The 24,464-nt window shown below is 38.3% G+C and overlaps 1 protein-coding gene across 2 annotated transcripts in view; it reads left to right on the top strand.

Annotated features, from left to right (window-relative positions):
• Window positions 1-7,202, top strand: part of GAD1 (glutamate decarboxylase 1) — a 36,451-nt gene extending 29,249 nt beyond the window's left edge. For both annotated transcript variants that reach the window (XM_074594752.1, XM_074594753.1), the window contains exons 15-17: window positions 412-519; window positions 1,236-1,325; window positions 2,941-7,202. In XM_074594752.1, the coding sequence (XP_074450853.1) occupies window positions 412-519; window positions 1,236-1,325; window positions 2,941-3,114 (372 nt within the window). In that variant the 3' untranslated portion in view covers window positions 3,115-7,202. The remainder of the gene's footprint in view (window positions 1-411; window positions 520-1,235; window positions 1,326-2,940) is intronic.
• The last annotated feature ends 17,262 nt before the right edge of the window (window positions 7,203-24,464 follow it).

The raw sequence follows: 24,464 nt of genomic DNA, 5'->3' as shown, positions 1-24,464 counted from the left end.
CTGTTCAGAAGAAATAAATTGCTTCCCAACTCTTACCCTTTCAACTGAGTTCCCATTCCATGTTCCCAGTCTTTCAGCAAGAGCTGGGAAGCCAAGGCTTAATATTCATAATATTTTTGGAAACCAAAAAAAGAAAAAGGGCTAAAAATAATCTATTAACAATATCAAAGGCCCTTGTTATTATCACAATAAATTCTCTTAAAACAAGACCAAACCCAAATATTGATTACAGTAAAGCCACATTTAGCCGCTTTTGTAGTGTTGATTAACTTTACTTTTAAATTACAAAAATAATATTGCTAAATGTTTTCTGACTGAGAATATTTAAGAGTGAAGCCTATCTGAAAAGATGATTGCATTGGAGGAGGAAAAATGGCCATATAATTAATATTTACTTTCTTTTTAAAACAGGGTACAGTAGGATTTGAAAATCAGATCAACAAATGCCTGGAGCTGGCAGAATATCTCTACACTAAAATCAAAAACAGAGAAGAATTTGAGATGGTTTTTGAAGGGGAGGTAAGTTTTCTTTGTTTAACCTGTGTGTAGGAGCCAAATCTGTATGGCATTTCAAAAACAGTCTCCACGCTTCTCACAGGTCTTCAAGGCAGCTATGCAAAACTGCTCTTATTTTCTAAAGACCTACATGACTATTGGCATCTGGGTAGCTTTTTGGCCAAATGCATGTGATTTTATAGCATGAATGTCAGATTTATTTCCTGTCCTTCTCTCCTGCAGAGGACTTCTCAGTTTAGAGCATGAAGACTACCTTAATACCATCTGCTCATGCTGAGATTCCATGTTATAACATACATAACTGAGAATCTGCTATTTTTGCTGTATGTTCTGTTGCTGGCACCACTGCATAAGCTCTTGGTTGATAGAATAAAAAATATAATTTGTCTCTCTGTTTACTAAGAAAAGGAAAACTGGGTTGCTCTTGCAGTGATCCTGGAAAACAGATCCTTATAAAACTGCATGAAGGTGAAATATATTTGCACTTCATTAGCACCCTAAAACATTGTAAATGGGACAGTGTATAGGGAATCTAAGACAGCAGATGCCACCAGCAGTACTGCAATACATTTATTTTGTTTTAACATGCAGAACTAGGAAAGTTAATACTATATTTTGTCCTCCATGTCTCTGCTAAAATATGCTACTGACTAGCCTTTAATGTGTGATTGATCTGTATTATTCTGTTTATCGATGTATGTGTTTGGTTCTTTTTGCAGCCGGAGCATACAAATGTATGTTTTTGGTACATCCCACCAAGTCTCAGGGGCATGCCAGACTCTGATGAGAGAAGAGAAAAGTTACACAGGGTATGTGGCTTACGTTAAATGCAAAAATACAGCCTACTTTCAAACCAAACTATTCTGTTTATTAAAAAAAATTTATCTGTGTGTTGGCACATGTTCCGTATTTTGGGACATCCATTCTCCAATTGCTTGTTATGACTTTGATATTTCTTCACCTTTGTCTCCTATTTATACTGAGGCTGAAGTCACATTTCCCCTGTAGAACCAGATACAGAACATAGTCATTCTTTGTTTTGTATCACTTCTATACTCTCAAAAGCATTAGGAATCTTTAAAAAGTAGCGAGGTACAAAGACGTCCCAGTCCTGTTTGAATAGGACAGCATATCAGCAAGAGAAACGTAAGGGTAATCATTTGAAAATGCTGGCACAGGTAAAGGACATGGAAACCTGTAAGTCTTCAGGTCTTTATTTTGATTTTAAATGTTCTTGGTTAGTCATGCATTAATGCGTTTCAGTGAAAATGAGTACCATTTGGGATAAATTTATTTGAAGACAAAATAGAGGGAAGTGAAGGCATTGTAGAGCCACCACCAGGTCAAGTACCATGTTACTTAGGACTTGGGGGAAGTGAAATACATTAATTTTGTAGTAGCATTTTAGACAGACAGAAGTGGAATGAAATACATTCAGGAGGCAAAAGAATGATTTTATAGTTGGCAAAACGAATTGCAATTTTTTTCCTGTTTGGGAAGGGAGAAGAACGGGCAAACTTGGGAGGTTTTGTAGATGATTTTGTGTCTGCATCACACTGGGGAAAGAGAACGGAAAAGAACAGAAATTCCTGGGTCAACTAGTGACATGTTAGATAAAGAAATTGCCAAAACAGAGAGAAAAGAGGAAGATAAGACTGGGAAGAAGGGTGAAATGTTTGATTTGACCCTGTTAAATGTCAGAGGATATCATAAAGCATCCTACAAAACAGTGTAAGAGCTGGACATCTGACCTTGGAGAGAGAAGGTCTGGATGGCAAAACTGGGCTCAGTCAATACCAAATAAGATTGTCAGAACATTATTCCTTGTAAATTAAAGTGAGGAACTGAGATTGTAGTAAATGCATGGTACTGCAAAACTACTGGAAGGTTTCCATGGCTTATGCTAGTGGAGAATATTCTTTCTGAAATAAGTCTTGTTGAAAATTTTCCATTGTGTCCCCACACCTCTCCCTACCCGCCTTCTGGAAAATGACTTTGAGAATGCATAATATTCTAATGGAAAATGTCCGTTCCCCTCAAAAAGGTGCTTCTGGAGTAGGTTTTCATCAAAAGACAGAAAACAATTCTTCATGACAAAAATCTTCAGCACAGAGAAATGACGTGTACATTTAATAGATAAAATTATTGCATAATGAATACTCTAGAATGCTATTAGTCTTTTAATAAAAAAGATGGATATTATTGTAAATTTTCCTTTAGATAGCCATTCTTACATATTTAGTTTTTCAAGCTTTTTCTCTTACAGATCTTTTTATAAAAAACTAGTGTCTTTTTGATTTGTCCATTTATTTTTTCCAAATTAAGAAATGTTGTGACATACCAAGAAAGGATAAAATTTTTAATTACTTTTCTCTCTCTCTCTCTCTCTTTTTTTTTAATTTATTTTATTTTTAAATTATAAAGGTGGCACCGAAAATCAAAGCACTGATGATGGAGTCAGGTACTACCATGGTTGGATATCAGCCTCAGGGCGATAAAGTCAACTTCTTCCGAATGGTCATCTCAAACCCAGCAGCAACTAAGTCTGACATTGACTTCCTCATTGAGGAAATAGAGAGATTGGGGCAGGAGCTGTAGGACAGTGGCTGAATTATTTATTTCTCTAATTCACTGTTTTCCAGCACTGGCTATTTTTTTAACCCAGTTCTGCAGAACATGTTTTACGGAAATTCTCTTTCTGTAAGTTCCAATCTCCTAAGACATCCTTAAACAAAACAACTATAGGCTACTGAACCATATACGTGTTGGTAGATCATATTACTGAGGGAAAATGTATTAACTTGAAGTTGAAGTACTATTGACTCTTACGTTGGTCTTGTTTATTGTAGTCAGCAGGAAATTAGTAAGTACTAAAATAGCAAATTAAGAACTCTGCACAGTATATATGTACAGTATAAATAAATATATATATAATTATATATATATATACATACATATATATATGTAAAGTGGTTATAAACTTAGATCTAAACCACAGCATGTTTTCCACTTTAAGAGAATTAACTTTTCCTTCAACAACTAATGATGTGGATAATGTGCTACAGATTTTTCTGCCAGGTAAAACTAGGCGTATAGAAACATTTCTAAAATGTAGATTCTTAGGAGCTAAATAAAATGTATAACAGTATTAAATCTTATTGTTGGTGCTTCTCTCACGTACAAAACAGCAATCTCTAACAGCACCTTTGAGTAAAATAGTTGTATTTCCCCTTTAGTGTCACATCAGGGGATAATAGTAGCAGAGTCATTGTAACAGGTATATTATTGCTGTATTTTTAGAAGTTAATTTGTGTAGATTGTGTATATTATTGTTAAATGACTTTGTGTAAAAGGATTTAAATGTAATAGTTTTACAGCAAGATAACTGTTGAATTGTAGGTATATGAAATATTTGCTTATTTATATGCAGAGATTTACCATGCTGAAGAGTTGTCTTGTATTTTCTTCCATTTGTAATGTATCCTATTTATATATTATTGAAGTTCAAAATAATGTTTATGGTATTTTAGTGTCTTTGTGAGCCAAAGAAAAAATACAAAAATATTAGTTGACACTTTCATTTAAATCCTAGTGCCCTTAAAATAATAACTTACAGATAATTTTACTGAATATAAGGAATTCTAACATTGTGTATAGACTGTCAAATGATGAGATCCCTTTAATCTATTAGAATTTTCAGTTTTATTTATTGTAATGTCAGACCGTCTCTTCAGTGTTCTGAATGCTTTTCTAGTGAATATTGGTTGCTAACCAAGGCCCCTGTTTTTGAGTTGTATTTCAGGACTAATCTCTATGACCATTTTAACTAAATTCCGGGGGAAGATTCCTGAAGGTCTATAGCATTTCTGTGGGAGTTTTAATCAGCATCATTCTTTTAGTGAAATGGAATTCACTATGTGTTTGGAGCTTATAAAATAAATAAATACAAAAGTAATCTCAGAATCTTTTAATAGAACTGCCTTGTCACAACAATTTCAACTGGCTAGACTTTTCATAGTATAGACACTAGAATCAGCCGCAGCTTGTTCAGTTTTAATCATTAGATAATCAATACTACCGAGTGGAAAACTCCATGCTGGAAGCGGAGTAGTGGAACAAAATGAAGACTCAATAACCCTCTGTCTACTGAGTTGCTGTCATGGTGACAAATAGAATATGCTAATTTCAAATCTCTTCATACACGATTCTATGGCTATCTTCTATGCAAGTCAGTAATTAATTGGTTTTTCTTTTTCTTTTTCTTTTTCAAATCAGTAATTAAATTAAATTATTTTAGAAACATTCAGTGAAATGCAGTCACGCTATGCAGTTTTCGCAGCCTCTCTGCTCCCCCTCAGTCCTGTGGAAGGACAGCTACAGCCGGGAGAGATTTCCATCCTGCAGGTCCCATTGGTTCTCTTCTGAGGATGCTGTCTCACATCTTTGGCTGGGTCAGAGCAGGGAGAAGGAAGAAGCTGTCATGGTAAATGCCATATCATATAGCACAGTCTTTCCGGCTTTTCATAGGACTATTGCTTATCCCTCTTCCATAACCTTCCGTAAAACTTTTTCTTAAATTATGAGTTGAGTCTAAAAATTGTTGTAAACTTGTCACTGTCTTTTAGATTTATGACCTTCAAAATATTATCTACATTGTTACTTTTATGCCATGAAAGCCCCCAGTAATCTCACCAGCAGAGTATTTCTTTCATTGGGTTATTTTCCTCAAGACAGTGTGGTTTGTTTCTTACCGCCTTGATCTTAAACCTCATTCTTCCTTAATTATAACCCTGTCTTATAATATAATTATAAGACATCTTACCATGTCTTCAATACTTAACATTTCCTGATTGCTGTATGACCTGAGGCCTGCAATACAGAAGTAGGCAGCGTGAACATTGACTTTAGTACCAACTTCCATAATGTTAAATGCCATTCTTTATAGATACCAGCTATTCATCAAAACTAGAGGGCCTCTCATTGAGAGCTGTTTTCAGAGTACAAAAAGAAGTTTGTTTTGAAGAGGAGACGTGTCACATTTCGATTTACAGGCTTCTGCCAGAAATCAGGTCTCTGTCACTGTTTTACTTATTCAAAGGGCAGCTACAGAAGATTGAAAGATTTCCCTCAGTCCTTGTTGTTTATGAGATACAATATGAACTAGTACAATCAATGCAAAGATTATAACTGCTGACCTAGCTTTTATGTCTTCCGCACAAGCAGCACCATGGTCCTTGTGATTTCTTCAACCAGTTCTTAAGTGGGAATTTCTGACTTCCTCTACCTCCCTAGTCAAGATATTTCAGCAACTAAAGATCCCAACTTATCTTTAATCCTCTAACCTTAATATTTTAACCTCATGCACCTTGTATCCAGATCATCATCTCAACATTCTAATAATAATTTATTGTATTTGAAATGTTATATCTTCTAGAAGCACTTAAACTAGGTAAAGAGAATCATCCTCATGTAACTGGTCATGAAAATACAGGAAAGACCATAATATGGCTTACTGAACTGCATTCATACAGCAAGCCTTGGACAGTCCTGTGACGTAGTCAGAAATAGATCTAGAGCTCTTTAGGACATACACAATGTTTTGCTCACTGCTGCTTCATTTAATAGAGTATCTCGTGTTTTGGAAGTCAAAAGCATCAGAGGTTCTACCTATTCCCATTGATGGTTTGCAGCTAGATGGGAATAATGGAACTCCTGCCTGTTTCAGGGCTGAGAGAGTTAAGACAGTTAACACAGAGGTGTTTTCTCTAAAGACAGGGGATTTAAATTTATCCTCCTACCCTCTGCATTTTATCTTGCCTTTCTGCAGTGTTGTGTCTTGACACAGATGATACCCACAATTAGATTTTTGCAAAGTTTTTGATTCTAATATCAGACTCTGGAGTGTTTCCCTATTACACGTACCTGCTTCCACAGGCACAGGGCTCATATTAATTTCCGATTTGGTTAGCTGATTTTAACAGAGCAGTTATGGTCATCAGTGAGAAAACTCATCTGTGTTTTCTTCTCAGTAGGTAATTTTCATCTGAGTAATATGTTACAGCTTCTCAGACAAAAGCTTACCTGGAATTTTCGTGCTTTTTAATCCATACACTGTTGACTGTGAGAGATCAGGAAGTATGGATATGCAGAAGTGTTGACTAATTCAAAGCGTTGCAATTCCAGGTGAGTAATTTTGGTTTTCTGAGGTTTAAAGTATAGTCTAAGGTAGCAATTTTGCCTTTAAAATCACATGGACAATCACTGTAATTTTGTGTGGGTGAATGCAGATCAAACAAACAATAGGCAAGATCTTACCTGAACATGTAGCTGCAGTGCTTATTAACTGATGTAATTTATTTGTAAAAGACTGACCATTAGATAAAAATCAACAGCAGCTGTTGATTTTGAATGAGAAAAATTCTGATTGTATTATTAAAGGTACTTTGTAGAGAAGAAAGTTAGATTATACCATTCACGGCAGACAGACGGAACCAGGGGCCTTGGGAATAACCCAGGATTTTAAAATCATCGTTGACTTAGTTCATAATCTGTTTTTTGAATGGTGACAAATACGAAGAGATTTTTTAAACAGAATCTCTGTTTTGTGGTTTAAGAAATGTTGAAGTTATAAAGAAGATATGCAATGCAGTTTTAATTTTTCAATAAAAGTTGATCTTAAAACTGTCTGATTTGTCTCATATATTTCTTGTGAGCTCTTTTGATTCCTTAAGAATATGAGACAAAAGCTGTACAACGTTATCCCTCACATTAAAAACAAAAAGGCAAATGCTAAGGCTACTCTTTAGTTTTAATTGTGAATTGTACCAACACAGACTGAGGAAGAACTGCAAGCTCTGAACCTTGATCAGTTTGAACAAGGTTGTCAAGACATTAGTACTGTGCAGAAATGCTAAAAAATAGAGAATCTAAAAATCTTTTCTTGTGGTGTTCTGTGTGGTTTGTGAAATCCCCATCCAACTTACACAGAGGACTCCAGAAAGTAAACAGGAACTTTGGAATGGGTTAAAAGAATAAGATCAAGTCCTTGTGGTAAAAGCCCTGCTATTTAATCGGTGGATTTATTTATAAAACTTATTTATTGTAAGCAGATCTTACTCCCAGGAAGACCTGAATACATGCTTAACTTTGCACACTTTGTAATGCCACTGGTTGATCTCGGTGTTTGTTTCTTAAGCACATTTAAATCTGCACACAATCAGAACTAGGATATTTTTATGCAATCTAAAATCTACTTGACTGAGAAAGCACTTTTCTGTATGTAAAAAAAAAAATGCAGGACAGGGCGAGGCCTAAAGGTGTTTTGAATAGTGTCATGTTTCAGCACTTCTGTGCTCGTCTGGCAAGAAACGATACAGGGATGGCAAGAGGAGCCCTCACGGTCACACGACATTACGACAGGATATACGGGGCGCCTGATTGCAAAAGCACTTAAAGTTTGCGTGGCAGAAGATGTGTGAGTATTCGTACCACAGCCAGTTAGAACTGGGTTTCTTTGTTCAGCCACTTTTGTATTAAGCATTATAACGCACAGTCCTTTACAGTAAAAATGTTTCTTTGACTCACAAATAAATGAGATACTGGCAGCTTTCTTTTATGAGTAAATATGTTTTGTAAGAATAATTTTGTAAAGGTGTACAAGGGAAGCCTAAGCTTGCCACCGCAGGAGTTGATGGGAGGATTGCTGCTGATTGCTTGAATCAATCTTTCCCATTTTCAGAAATAAAAGACCATTTCCTAATAAAACAGAATGACACCCTAAGTCTGAAATACTGAAATTCTTATCTTCTCTAAAAAAAGGCTATACATAGTGCAGTAACACCAAACAAATTAAGTGTATCTCATATAGAATCATAGATGTCTTAAAATACATCAGAAACTGAATTTGAACACAAAATAGTTGAAATGTAAAATTTATAAGAATGCCATAACTTCAGGGAATTTTTTTTTCCCTAACTGGACTTGAGTGAAGCATAATAATTAGAAAATACAAGTTTTCCCTATGTAAATATAGTACGAATTAAAGCTTTTGTGGCAAAGCTTTATGATATGTAGCACATGATATGTGTCTTTCTCCATCTATACATGATATATACTTGATATATATAATGTATAACAGGAAAAAGGTGATTAAAAATTTTGGATTCTATACCATATTTTGGGGCAATGTGTCATTCTATTATGGGTGTTAAAATATTTTTAATTCTTTTTTTTTTGGTATAACCAATATATTGAAAAATAAGAGTACCTTTTGAATTCATAAAAGTATAAAATGATTTTTTTTTTAATGATATAGACAAATTCTGATTAATTACTGCTTTATGCATTATCCGTAGAACTGTCATTGATTTTCACAGTATGTAATACATTTTATTTTGATTGCTTTAGGGTAGGATGAACATCCTTCAAGTAGGATGAGTTTTCCTAAGAACAGCTTTCTTTCCAAGTTAAAGAACTTTATGCAGCAAACGAGGCATGAGGGAAATATATGCTGCAAAGAAACTTGTTAAATCCATTAGTGTAGCATGCAAATACTACAACATAAAGCATTAAAAATTATGCAAGGTGATTTTATCACATGCGAGTAGCAGGGAATGTACAGCTTACATACACTGCTCAATAAAATGTTAGGACCGCAATGGGACTGTTTGTAGTTAGATACAGCTCGGTGTGGTCAACAGAATTACATCTGCCTGGATTTCTTCTTTAGTGTTTTATAATTTGGAAATTTTGACAGTTATGCTTAGGGTGATGCTACATGAATCTGGAGTACTACTCACTCTGGAACTGCGACTAAGCTGGTGAAGAGGAAATGAGAAGATGCGAGCATTGACTGAAAGCAAAGGTTAAAGGAAGGATGGCTCCACGACACGGAAGGGTTTGGCTTTCATTAGAGCATTTGGAAGTATCAGGCTTCTGGACAAAGCAGAATTTAAATTATGGTCAGAATAAAAGATAAGATGCAAGCAGAAGTTTTTAAGTAGACCTGGTAAAGAAAGAAAAAAAAATATGGTTCTCTGTTTTAATAGATTTGTCTACTGAGGAAAAGTGGAGCATTGTTTAGTAGTGATGGTAATAGAAAAATTCGAAGATAAAATATTACACACCTTGATCTATATCTGTTATTTATTAGGTAATCTGTTCAGCATCTGAATATAATTATTTCAGACTCAATAATTATACTTTATATGTGTATTTGTGAGTGTATTTATATTTCTTGATATAGAACACAAGGACAAGCATGTACATACTCAGTGTGTATCAGAAAAAAATTAAGTCTTGCATGATGTTGACTGTTTTGTGTAGGACTTTTCAGGACATCTGCGAAGATTCTTGAAGTATAACATTAAACAAGTATATCATGAAGGAAAGAGTAAATTGTTTTCTCATACCTTTGAAAGTATGTGTGCGTGTTGTGTATGGATATGAATGATTAGATCTCTGTCATGTGAAATTCTTAAATTGTATGCCTTTTAACAAGAGACCGGTCTAGTTCATCCGAGAACGGTTGGTTTGAGGCAGGAATTACTGTGTGGAAATTTTGGCCTTGTTTTATGTGGAAAGGTGTTGTGCCACGACAGCGTGAGTGAAAATATGCCAGAGCATTGCAGGCGATAGGAAATGGAGAAAAAGTAAATTTAATATTTCAAGAAAGCCGAGAAAAATGTCACTACAAGCAAAATCAACAAAGGTAAGGGCAATTATTTTAACTTAGAAGCCTGTCATCTGTGACTACAATGCAAGCTGATTTGAAGCCATATCCACTTAGCAAGAGTTTGGATAATGCTAGTGTTTAAAACAAGCGTGTTGGCCTTCAAATAAATAAAAACCTGAATGCTAACTTTAAACTGGACAGATAAAAGTGTCTCTAAAAAGCAAAGTGAGAAAGGCATGAGACATTTCTCACTCAGTGTCATGCTGGTCAGTGCTTTTTATGTCTTCTAAAGATTGCATGTATTGTAAATTATGTTTACTGTTCAACATATTGCCTTATTAATTAGGACTTTCCCTGGGCCCCAGCAAAAAAGGCCATTAATCTCAATTAATTCTTCCCTTACTTTTGGAAGGCTGCCTGCAGGGTAAGACTGAGTTTTGTACTTGTGGGCATAGGGCCTGACTGATCACTACCTGGTACGTGATGGACTCTTTATTTCCATTACTTTGATTTTTTTTTTTTTTTGGTGCCCTGTTGCATGGTCTGGCTATGAGCATCCTTTGAAGAAAAGGCCCTTCCTGACCGCCTCTTTCAGCTAATTCACTTTTCTGCTGCGCGCGATGCACCGGCAATCACTAAATGCACTAGTATGGCTCTTGATTATCCCAGGGAGTACAGCTTCACCGGGCAACGGGGTGAGCTCTCCATGTGCTGGGTTTGACAGTGCTGAACCAAAGAACTGCAGCTGTTTTAACAGCAGGATTTCCTATTTGTGGAAAATACAACTTTCACTAATTCATTGTAACTATGACTTTTAATAACCCATTGTTTTAATTTGTTGGTAGGTATGCTGCTGCAATAATTTTGTGCATTCACTTCTCTCAGTCACACTTTTTAAAGGCATATTATTTGTACCTAACTATATTGCTTCAGGGCTATTATATTTCTTCATATTGTTTTGCATCATCATGGCTCTTCAATTATTATACATATTTTTCAAGAAGAGGTGGTTTTTTTCCCCACTACAAAAGAGACAGGTTTAGCTTCCCTGCTGTAAATACCCCATATCAGTCAGTAGTTTTTATTGTTTTTACTCAGCCCTAATGAAATGTAATTATTCTGTAGGTATAAATTAATTACCAGACCTTACAGTATAGTGCAGTGCATATTCTCTTGTCTTCCCAAGGATATGAGGCCTGTCTTTTTGCAAGATACGATGAGAAGTCACAGATTGCTAATATGTGACCTGGCTCCCTAGCAGGGAGAACGGTAATTGCCATCAGACAGCTCCCTCTGCTTTCTTAAGTGAGTATACACGGGCTGATGCAGCATTAGAGCTAGCGTTGCAGATGAAAGAAAACCCAACAAAATTTCTTCCTTTTGAACACATCAACATTACTTTAAAAAGAGCTACCAGGCCAGTAATTGCTACAATTTGCCTTCTCCAAAAGCCTCATTTTACACTGTTTTTTTTTCTTTTTCCCCTCCCAGACATTCTGTGACTGTAATGTAAATAATTATGCTTGGCTATTGTTGAATGACTTCAGAACTCATGTTGATTTTCTATATATAATGCTGCTATAATTATACAATTACTGGGGTACTGGAGGCAGTCCAGAGGTGGAATGGAGGGTCTCAGGGGAACTGGGAGGCTCTTTCATTTACTTTGTAGCTTAGTCCAGAGCTGTTTCCGTTAAGCTGGCAAAGTAGTCAAAAGAAGGAACTGAAATCACTGGATTACACTCTAGTGACTTGGTTGGGTAGTCAAAAAAATGTACATGACTTGAATTTACAACAGAAATGCCTCTTCCCCTCTCTTCTTTTAGCAAAAACAACGGAAAGAGCTTCAACAAACAAATGGCCCTTATTGGGACGATGCCCTCAGTTTGGGGTTTATGTAGTGAACTATGAATTCATCTGTCTACCTACTTAGATAATTTCTAAATGGGCATAACCCATATACAAGTCTACATGTCTAGGCTTGCAACATCAAATTGTTCTTCACTTACAGGACATCCACAAGATTTTAAAAGTAACTAATGCTTTGCATACTCATCTTCCCAGCACTGCATATTGCTCATTCTTCCACTTAGTGGATCAACAGGTCCTTTCAAATATATGTAAGAGAGAGTGTACGAGAAAAGCTTCTCTGCTAGGCTACCAAACCAGGCTTTTACACCTACGTTTGATCAGAGGTTGTCCTAACACAAGAAAGCAAAACTCATTCAGGCACCCTGACTTAGGTGGGGTTCTCAGGTACAAATGAAAGGGGAAAGAAAGATAAAATAATAGGTGGTGGTATACCAGAGAAGACTCACACTAGGCCAGTTTCAAAATAGTAAAATTGCCTGGAAGGAAAAAAAGGAAACATCAACGCACTGCTGAGTGGATAATTTACAAAGTGGTAAAACCAGAAGAAGCAAAGCAACAAAGTGATAAAAGAACCTACATTAAGTGACACTCACAGCATATAGTTTGAGATAGATACCAGCTTACAATGTGTTGGTTTGTAGGAATACATTTGACATTGAGACATATGTGAATGAGATAGATACCAGCTTACAATGTGTTGGTTTGTAGGAATACATTTGACATTGAGACATATGTGAATATCTACCTGTCCCTAACTGCTTATTTATATGATTTTAAATGCACAGGATTTTTCTAGCAGCAATATTTTTTTCATTACATCCATAGGCACTAGAAGCACTTTTTACCATCTACATCACTCAGCAAAGCATGCAAAGAGGAATTGTTTAGAGAGGTAAAGCTTTCTTCTACCCACGTTGTTCACTTACCTTTAGCTATCTTAAATTGGCTTAATTTTCTACTAGTGTGGATGTCTTTTAGACTATGTGTTGGTTTCCTAGGCTAAATAACACAAGTTGCATTGCTAAAATCATTTGAAATGGCAAAGGGCAGAGCAAAACAGTGGAAAATATACTGTATAGAAAACTGTTGGCATGACTTATAGAAGCAAGTAATGAGAGACAATTACCCTGTCTCTACTTGCCTTGAGTCTGATGTGCTCTCTGAAACGCAGATGCAACAATCTGGCCAGCTGTTCGGCAGTTACAACAAGCAATTCCAAGAATTTAGAAACATGGAGGCCTGTTTCCCTATTACACTATAAAATCAGGCTTTTATGCCTAGTTGTGAATAGGAGATCAGATCTGGTAGATTCTTGCCCACCAAAACCAAGTCATACTCACACTTTCAGATATTTTTTTTAATATATCAATTACTGTTTGAAAAGCTTTATATAGCAAGTTATGCAGGCTCTTCTCATGGAGGGCTGTGTGTCTATATACGTATATGTCTCTGCATCAGACCTAATATCTTAATCTGTTATTCTATAAGAAGCAAAGAAAATAATACAAAATAATAGATCTAAAACATATACATATAAAACTATATAAAATGTTAGAAAGATTTTAGCAGTGATTTGGTTTTGTGTTCTTTTGTTATACCCTGCACACTACATATAACTTTTTAACTACCTGATAAATTGAAGATATTTATCATGTAAATAGTTATCCATGCTCTATAAGCTACATCGTAATTGTAGCTAGTATTTGGAGTCTATATTTTTTGTAAGTCTCTGGACTCACTAACGTTTTAGAAGATACAGCTGTTGAATTGCTTTTAGCTGGTTCAGTAATGGTTGCAATTGTTTTGCAGTTGACTATAATTCGTGGGATTTAGTGGTATTGCTCGTTAAAAAAACAACAGCAAAAACAACAAAACAGGAAACCATCAACAAATTACATTCCTAATTTATGCGGTTAGGTTGTAATCTGTTGATGGCTCTCTAACAGATTAAGACCTAACAACATAAATAAGGGGGTAGTTTAGAATCTTACATAAAAAAACCAAACCAAACACCACCACCACCAACAAAAAAACAGTAGTGACTTCACCCTGGTATAATTCATTGAATTTTAGTTAAATTACACAAGGGAAAATAAGGGCCAAATTTAATGGACTAGAACCAGGTGTACTGCTCTGGTTCTACACAGGATGCCACTACAGTAGAAAAAATAGACTGGTTTGTGAGAGAATGAGGGCAGCGTGGCCACAGGAGATGCTCTGCATCCCTTGTGTGAGCGTGCCCCTGGGTTTGCAGCTACTACTTCAGGTTCGTATTTCATGGCTGAACATCCAACAACTTTATCCTGCCAAGCTTTGCTGCTGTGGTACTGTTGCACGTGATGACATGAGAGCGGTGGGCACTGCACTTCCCCTGTGAATGAATTGGGTCATCTTGTCCAAGCCCCATGCTTCAACAGGGCAACCCAGAGCAGGTTGCCCAGGACCGTGTCCAGATTGCTTTTGAATATCTCAAAGGATGAAGAATAAGGCTGAACTTGATGTCTGGTGTCTCCTATTTTCCTTTTGTATGTGATGGAGAAGCCTTAGCACATTCCTGGAAGTGGGAGTACCTTATTCCACTCAGAGTTGGGTGGAAAACCTTGTTAGTAAAGTCTTAAATAGAAGTCTTAAAAAAAAAAAAAAAAGCAGCAGAGATGCACTAAAGAGAGGAACTAAAATGAAATACTTCTATCCTCTTCCCAGACATCAGAAGAGTCAAATTTCAAGATTTAGTTCTATTAAAAATTTATATTTATTTGGCCTGAACCGATATAATATTAAGCATGCTGTAAGTATCTCACTGGTGACAGAGAATTTCTCCATTTGTCTTATAATGGAGAAATAAAACTATTCCCTGCAGTCATCTTAATATTTTTGATGGGTGTTAGCGATTGAAAAACTCTTACATTGAGTCAGGGCTTTCCCTAAGAACAGAAGAGAGGTAGGGAGATGAGGTCCTCTGTGGCTGATGTGCTTGGGCTACTTCATGGATGACTGGTATTGACTAAGGCAGTCTTAAAATTGCGTTGCTCTTTTTAAAGTTGTTGGGTTTTAATCTGTTTCAGCAGCTTTGCTAACACTTTGCACTAAGCACTTTGTAAATCATAATTTTTTAAGGGAACTGGAAACCAACCTGTATTTTTTTTTAATTGAGTGGGATTTTCTAAACTACTACCCATATTACAGTAATTATTTTAAAAGCTCTCTGACAGCTCTATTTTTCATTATGGCAGGGTTAGGTCAAAGAGTTGTGTATAAAAAAAAATAAAATGAAACAACTATAACAAATCAGAACCACTTTTCCAAGATGTCTGTGTAACTTTGCATTCTGGCTGCGTTTTGTACTGATCAGATTTTGAACTTGTCACTTTCCGGTTCTCATTTTCACAGCTAACTCTCTGCTGCATGAGGAACATTTCAAAGCCTGAGCCAAACGGAGTAGCCAGTTTTACCAGGGAGGGTGCAAGGAGGGAAAACAAGGTAAAACTGAAATGAGCTGGAAAACCCCCACTTTCTTGTGGGGGGAAAACCCCCACAAACCTTACACTGTCTATTTTAGCAGACAAAATTTGCTCATACAAAATAGAGATTTGCCATGGAAATAATCCCACTGCCTTTAATATTTTAATATGAAAAAAATGCAACGCTGAATTTTGCATACACTCCCCAGTCAGTAGATTTTGTGTTTCCTACTGGGCTTTCCGTGGTCACTGAAGAGAAGCAGTAGCTGGAGAGAAGATAACTGGAGGGAAGGCCGGGGGAGGAAAACAGTACCTGCAGGTGTCTGGGTGAGGACAGGGCTCACATCAAGACCTGGATCTGAGAATTGCTCTCAGACAGGCCTGTGTCCATGAGCCTGTGCCTCCTTCAGCTCCTGCTGGATCCGGGCCCCAGCCTGCAACTTCTGACTCTTGCAGCACACTCTGTTCCTTTTCTAAGCAGTTCTGTGGCTTCCACTGAAACCCGTGGGTAAACTGCCTTTCCCCTGCTCTTTTCCTGGCCACAGCAATTTCCTCTGTGCTTCTGTTTGTTAGATTCTTTATGGTGACTGCATTTTTTCCCCTCCATGCTGACTTAAGCAGGAAAAATCCCAAATGATCATCTGTATTCAATTTTCTTCAGCCGTTTAACTCTACCTATCCTTGATGTCGCTTTGCCACACCTTTCTTAGCAGCTTCTCAGCCCAGATCCCTGTTCCAGCAGTGCCTGGGCTTAGAACAACATCTTAGTTTGTGATGGGATTTAAAAGCCACATGGAACATCCTGTGCTTCACTGGCTCTGGCACCATATCAAGACAAGTCACTCAAAGAAATACACTTGGTAGGTGGTGTCTGTCTTCCTGACAACAGATAAAACAACTTCCAGAACCATCTTTGAAAGTCCTAGTTAATGCTTTATTCATCATTTCTCTCTAATGCGTGGCAAAATGCTACCCCTACAAGTAGGAAGGAAGAAGCCTAATCAGATCAGATGGTTAAGATTCAATCATTGTTATGAATAACATCACACTCTTCACAGTGCTTTATAACATAAAAGCAAGTCCCTGCATTCAAAGAGATACTCTGGTCCTTGCAGGACTCAAGGCCCTCGGCTCTAATGGTGAACTGCCCAGAAGAGGAAGAGGACAACCAGCAACCGCAGGAATAAAGGTGCAGCTCCAGAAACTGTGTGGGGCTTTCCAGCTGGTACATTACACTAAGTCACCAATTCTGTTGATTGCATTGACACCTGCAAATCTCATTGCAAAATAAATAAAACGTATTGCAGCACATCCCAGTGGGACCCAGCTGGGCTCACCAGCTCCTATCTCCCAAACTTTGTGCTTGCTGAGAAAACCATTCGAGCAGGTGGCATTAGCGAGGACCATTGAATCATTCTCATCAGCAGCATGGAAAAGCATTATTTTTCTGTGTCATCAGGCTTTCAGTGAGGTGATTTCAGGTGACAAACCACTGATTTGATTCCTAAGCCCAACACATGGGTGACATCCTCTGCTGCTGCCTTCGGGACACCGCAGAAAGTAGAGAGGGCTCCATCTGCCTGCCGTGAAATGGAAAACCATGTGAAATAGATGACTATCCAGGGACATTGCATGTTGTCAAAAAATATGCTTTAATTTAGTTTAACATATCTAGGTAGCTCTGGAAGTAACTTCTGACACATTTTCTCTTCCTAAAACTCACTGGTTTTGTTAATTTACTCAGGAAGTCCTGTAGCATTTCCTCTTTGGAAATGGTGCCAAAAGCAGTCGGATAGCCAGCTAAGGAAGGATGACCCTCAGCTCCAGCCTCTAGCTGCTCTCATTAGTACATATGAGAGGACACAGAGTCAAATTTTTGAGGTGAAATGTACGGTACTCTATTGGGACAACACTGCTTTATGGATAGGCTCAAAGGATCTGATTATATCATCTCTCTTAATGAATTTTTTTGGTTCCCTCCAGTGACAACTCATTAAGAGAAAGGTCCTCTGACTTTAACAAACTCTACCTACAGCATAATGCTATTGAGGGGCATTCTTACTAGGATTTTAAGGTAGTTATTTGAGGCTGGAACAGAGGATTGACACTCCCAGGGCATATATTATGTTACGCTACTAGTTTGTTTGATTGCGTTCAAACTTCTAAATCTAATCTCAAAATAAATAAAGTATGTTAACAAGGTCCCAGCAGGGGCATCCTGCTGTCTCAGTGATGTGATAAATAACAGCAAAAGCCTAGATCCTACTTTTGCTCAAAAAAATTATACTTACTTGCTTGCTGTGGAAGATAAAAGAATCCTTCTCCCTGAGGCTTGAAGGAAAAGAAGTTATCAGCTACTGAGGCAGAAGAAAATAAATCACAAAAGACTTCTCAGCAAAAGAAAAGATAAAGGAGAGGGAGTTGAGTGTTGTTGGTTTGGTTTTTTTTTTTTTTCTGACGGGGGGATTAAAAATAGCTTAAGAAATACACAGTTGTGGAAGCTTTCATAGAACACGTCAGGGATGAAAAAAACTCAAACTATAACAAAGACTAAAAAGATCCTTTCCTGAGGCTAAAGCAGATTGCTTTCTCTGAGCTAGCAATGTATTGTTTCAAGCATGGCTGGAAAGAGGCTAATGGTGTTTAGTTTGTAGCTGTCCAGAAAATGGAGGAATGTGCCCTTCTGTGACTAATGAATGCACGTAGGAGAACTGTCAGAGAACTGGAGCTCCGTCAGTGGGGAAGAGGAGTATTGCGAACAACATGTGTAGCCTCTGGGGTCAGATCATCCCTGTGTCAGAGTCTGAGTGCAGTATTTGTCCTGTGTGTCTCAAATTCCCCATGATGACATTTGTTTTACTACTTCTTTCTGTAAAGAGGGACCTCTAGGACCTTTATATGTCTTCTTCTCTCACCCTGTTCACCTGTCACAGGCAAGACAAAGTGGCAGAAGCCCAGTAACAGCACATCGGTAGCATATGACAGGGGTTATAGACCAGCCGGTTTCAGAAGGTCAGTGTTCTGTATTTAGGGATATAGAAGAAAATGCCTGGGTTTCCAGGAGAGGCAACTCTACGGTATTTGTGCCGTGGTACATATGCAGTTCCTGTTTCTTATGGCTTTTAGAACTGCTCCTGTGCTCTGACAGCCAAATCTATGAAGGCCAAAGCTATAAAATGAAATATTGGGGACGAAACCATCACAGGGATTTCTTTTATCCCTGATACTCAAGAATTATATTTGGCATTTCTGCCTGGTCAAGTCTGTCAAGCCAAGGGCAATTTCTTTTCTTAATGTTCAGCGTGTCTGCAGTAACTCTGTTAATGTCTATAGCAAAGGTCTGGACTTTCTGCCAAGAAGGGACGTGTTTTCAACCTTTGTGGCAGGTACAATAAATGGAGCACTATTCAGGATGGGACACTAAAGGATTTAATATATGATCCATTTTTAACTACAGGTCTTTTTAGCATAAGCCCTTCTCCAGTATTGCTTTCTTCCAGGATGGGCTTCATCAACATTTGTTCTAAACATCCCTCAGCAGAATCTGGCAGTTTCATAATACAGTCAAGGTATTTGTTTTTCTGTCTCACTGCTGTTTTATCTTAAAGCATAAAATCTGAGTTGGGACACTCAGAAGTAGGCCCCTTTTTTTTTGTTCATGTATACTGACATCTGTCATTTATGTTTCAGTCCGAACTCCAGATAAAGGGCTCTAGAAAAACACTAGGTAAAGCAAAGTGCAGCTGACTTCTTAATTTAAGATAAAAGAATTTAAAGCCCTATAGCTGAAATAGTACATATCACTGTACAAAGTACTGAACACCCAAGACACACTGCAGAAGGGATTCTGTAAGCAAAACCATTTCTCTTGTTTGATTTATTATGTTTAAGAAAACAGATTTAACATGTCCTTGGTAAATAACAAGGTTTGCAGCAGCAAGTCCTTGACTGTTACCCAAGTCTCTTACTGTAAGCAATTTCTAAAACTCCAGATTTTAGGCTAACCACTCGGGTCAAAAAAGACTGACAATGCAAGTAAGTATCATGTAATGAAGTGGTTGGAAATTACTTAATTTATCCTCCATTATGAGCCCTTCTTCTGCAGCATCCCTAGCTGCAGTACTCCCAAAGCCAGCTGCTCTGCTGCTGAATAGTAGCAGGCCTATTAAGCCTCTTAAATACTTGCATTCTAATTCCTAAATTGGGTGGCCAGAACCGTAGTCTGTGCAATTGCTTCTATAATTAGGATTCTATCAGTGTTTCTATTATGAACCCTGTTTTCAACCCAATATAATTTAAAGAGGCTTATTTTCTTTTTTAACAGTGAAGCAAACCTATTGTCTGTGATTTCGTGTACATTGTGTTATTTCCCACTTAATAATCAAGCGAACCTTTGAAACATTCTGACAATTTTTATTAACTCTGAGCCCTCTCTTAACCATTCACCAATGCACCTTTTATTGGGAATACATGTATTTAAAGGTTATTCTCCTCTGTTATGCCCGCTCTTAGTCATACACTCCGTAAAAATGCATAACGCTATCCTTCAGGTCAGAAATTGGGGTCCGATGGCTATGCTAAATAGGAAAACAACCCAGAGTAATGATTGCAAATTTAGAGTAATAACTTTCAGAGGCAGAGGAGTGAGGACATTGATTTCACTAAGCCCATTCCAATATTCAGGCACACATTTTCAAAGCTTTGTAGGAGCAGAAGATGTCTACTTTGGAGTTTCATCTACTGTCTTAGAGTGCCAGGTGAAACCACTGTGGCCATAGGAAGCAAGTAAAGATTGTATAAAAAGCCATTCTGCCAGAAACCTACTACTCTAATACCTTTAATTGTCAAACCAGTGCCCCATGCAGATTTTTTTGAAAGCTACTTACCAGTGTCTAACTCAATCAGAACTACCAGGTCTTCAGCAGCCTTGGGAAGACAGGCAGAGTTAACCCATATTACAGCCAAGTCAATCACTTCTACAAGTCAAAGTAATGAAAGCTTTAGTTAATTTCCTGTGTTCTATTAATAGCAGCCCCACAAATTAGTTTTGCTGAGTTTCTGGTTTCTGAAATAAAAGCCTTGATTCTCGTCTCAACTCGCATGGGGAAAAGGGCTGTAGATTACCTCCACAATCCCTCACCCTCTGATCTGTTGATGGCATCTGCAGTCCCTGATGCAAATTACAGCAGCCAGAGGAACTGTTCCTGATAATAACCAGAGCATGACAACACTGACTACATCTCTAATACACGCCCATGCCAGGAGCTCTGGGAGAAAAGCGGAGAGCAATTCTGCCAGCTATCTGCCACCTGAGCGTTCCCCTTACCAAGGGGCAGTGTGCTAGGTCTGATCCTGCGGACACTGTGGCCCTTCCCTCCCACTGACATGAGGAAGCCGTTGCGTGTCACAGTATTACCAAGTCAGAGTTTTCAGCTGAAGGCTTCTTAGCTCCAGCTCTTTCTCTGCTGGATACGAGTCACTCCTAATTATCTCGCTGAAACTGCTTCTCCTCCCCTGTGCATTAGTGTAGATCAGCGATAATGCAATGAAAATTGATGCATTTTTGTAGTAGCAAAAAATGCCAAGCAGTCAAGACTAGGTTTTCTGAGTTTGGAGCAGTCTTTTTGTGCCTTGAGGACTCAAGGGGAGAACCAGCCCTGTAGCATTCTCACTGGGAAGACCATGCCTGAGACCAACCTGCACAGCTAGCGCCTTCCTCCCTTTTCAGCTGCATAGCAACTAATGACCATAAAAACAGCTTTACAAAAGCCCCACATTACTCCTGTATTTAATTAACTTTTAGAGCATCAGACCGTAGTATTTAATCACAGCCTGCCTGGTTTCAGGGGGTTATTTGGTCTGAGGCTCACTAATGCTTGGCTTCCATTCAAATTGCTTCACCGTTAACTTCTCTTTATGTTTCAGCTTGATCTTTTCACAGCTGTTCCCAGCAGCAGGGCAAGAACGGGTTCAGTCTCATACCTCTCACATTTGCACACGTGCTGACCATTGCTACCTTACTTTTTTTTCTTAGATAACCTCAGTTCCAAAACACCTACTGCTCTGTGGGGAGCGAATGTGAGTGCTCCTGCAGCCTAATGGATGGGTGTAAGGCTTCTACGTGTCAGCAGGCTTTTACCAGCCATTTGCGCTAACTAGAGCTACTTTTTTTTTGTAGAGCTGAAGGATCTGTGCTTTATACCTTCTACTACTGTGAAGTTCTAAGTCTTGAGGTTGCACAGCCAGGTGGATGCTTTCCAAGTAGCCGTAGTTTGTTCCCTGACTGCTTACAAAGAAGATAAAATCTCCTTGGGCGCTGCTAACAGATGAGTTGTTCTTAGACATACATCAGACTCTTTATGGCTCCTTCCAGCCCCAGTCCTGCTCTGCTGAGACTGGGCTCAAGCAGCAGATATTCTGACCTGCAGTTCCTCATCTTGGGCAATACGTTAAGAGCAGGAATGAACGAGGTCATACATTGATTGAGGGATACAAAAATGTTACGACCAAGAACTATCTTGTGACCCATCCTCTTCTCAGTTAATGGACACTGCTGCTCGATTTCTGCCTAAAACTATCTCCTTTTAGTGTTTGCTTACTGGGACAATCCTTTTTATTACTTTAACCACTGGAGATGCAGGCCTTCCCATAACTCTAGCAGCATTCACTTAATTTAATTTTAAAGGAAGGCACCCATTAATTAAAATTATTCTATTTACTGATTCCTAATAATGCCTCAAAAGCTTTTGTTCTGGTGTATTTGTCTGTGTTTGAGCTTAAGGTCATTTCTGCAATAAATCATCATTTTCTGCCTGTCTTAGCCTCTAAATGATTTGGGTCAAACAGGCTGGTTTGTACACTGTATTTCAGCAGCTGCACATGCTTGGGTTTCTCTGGCCGTCTTTATTCCTCTTTGCCCAGCACCAAAAATATGGAAAGGTTTAAGGACGGGAGAAAAAAAGAGCTGCTTTTTTTCAGCCACCATATATCCTGCTCTGTGGAGGGATGCGGGGCCCTGCTGGAAGTGTTTGCCACACGTTCTCTGCAAAGGGAAGCGTGGCTGTTTCATCTATTGCAAACTGGATTTTAGCCAAAAGCCATAGCTGACAGTTTCAAGGCAGCCACTTCCCCATCCATCTTACTCAGACAATGGTATGCAGTCTCCAAACTAATAATTCATCATTTGCACATGTGTGCCTTCTACTTCATTATTTTATTAACATGTTAGAAGGGGCTTGATTTATTTATTAAATCATTATTTTTCTTATCAAGTGATGACATGTTGTTATCCAGGAAGATGCACTTGCTATCTCACAACTAATTATGCCAATTAAGTTTTCATGATTCTACCACAAAGCACAGCTCATTAACCTTAATTGCTTTTGAAATGCAGCTGCTGAGGTACACACAGAAAGGAACAGGTAGGTTATATTTGTTAGTTAATTTCTGCAAATGGATTTTGTTGTCATTAGGTCTTAAGTGATACTTTCAGGCAATCTCATTCCCTATTTCCCAGGGAAGTTTTGTGTCTTTTTCACCCAAGAGGGTTCCAAGCATTTCTTTTTCTTTACAGACTACCCTTTTACCATAGAACATTGGACCAAGTTCAAAAATAAATCTGGCGGTTTAGTTCAGCCCTTAATGGGAATCGATGGACATCTGCAGACAACATCTTTCTTCACCGAGGTGGAACCAGCCCAAAAGCAGTGACAGTATTTTGATGGAAAGCTGAGATGCTGCGGTAAGGCAAAAGTTCTTAAGAAAAAGCACCTCGGGTTCTGCAGCAATGCATATAGTTTATGTCTCCAGAGAGGGGCAAGGTTCATATTTCTCTGAAGGGGTTGAGCTGAGTGGTTAAGAAGAGCAAAATATGGCTGCCCATTTCTGGGTCCACCACACGCGGGCATGAAACTCTCCTGAGGAAGAGGGAAATAGAATTTTGGTTCTGTGAGAATATGACAAACTGACTGCTGATGCAAGGGTACTGACTGGCTCTCAGAGGGTGTAATGTCTGGGCAGACTCTGGAGTTACAAAGTCTCTGTCCCCTTGTTTCCCCACTAACACCTTTAGGAAACATGAAGAGCATTCCTCCTTGGACTACTCTTCGCTCTTGCAACCACAGTCAGAATAGATATAATTCATATTGCCTTTCACAAACATCTGGATGCAATAGCTGCTGCAAATTGCCAGGGTGCTTCTAGCTCCTTCTCAGCCCCTCAGGCAGGCGGAGAATTCAGCCACAGAAGTGTTACTACCAGTGACAGGGGCTTTCTTCACCTTCTACTTTGTACGTGGTGGTTTTGGCTTTGCCACTTACTAGGAACTGGCTAATTAGAAGTTAGGCTCATAAAATCAGCACTGAGCAATTTGGCCAATCCCAGCTTTAAGGCTGTTTACATGTTTAGAGGCCAGATGGAAGTGTGTGAAGGACTAATATTCACATCAGGGATTTTCAAGCATGTATTCATCAAAATGGCAATTTTCAATGGCAAAATACTGTTACTCTTTTTGGTTCTGGTGTTGGTGGACAGAAGTACCAAGTTTGGGATGTCACCTTTTTTTCACAAAGAAATCCAAGTTCATATCTTTTCTTTATGATCTTCAATGACATGGGAAAGGGCCTCTAAGAGGTATTTTACGGTGTGTTTCACTGTGATGTAGTACTCATGTTATAGTAACCTCTGCTGAGAAGTAACTTTTTAAGGATGAGTTATGCAGCACGCTGAAGTGAGGATTTAGTGTCTTCAGTGTAGCACGTGAACAATTATTACATCTGACCCAACATAAACTCTGAGTAGGAAATGCCTGCCATTAATGAAATGTTTATCAGCTCCAGAGCCACTCACCTCTTCTTAATCTCTGGGGAAACAGAGCAAAAATGCTCTCGAATTTATGGAGCTTTGGCTGGGGAGAGAAGCAGCCTATTGCAGGTGTCACTTGA

Source organism: Larus michahellis, chromosome 7, assembly GCF_964199755.1.
Source record: "Larus michahellis chromosome 7, bLarMic1.1, whole genome shotgun sequence".
NCBI classification, from domain to species: Eukaryota; Metazoa; Chordata; class Aves; order Charadriiformes; family Laridae; genus Larus; species Larus michahellis.
Note: the sequence above shows the minus strand (reverse complement) of the source record. Positions and strands in the feature narration are given on the sequence as shown.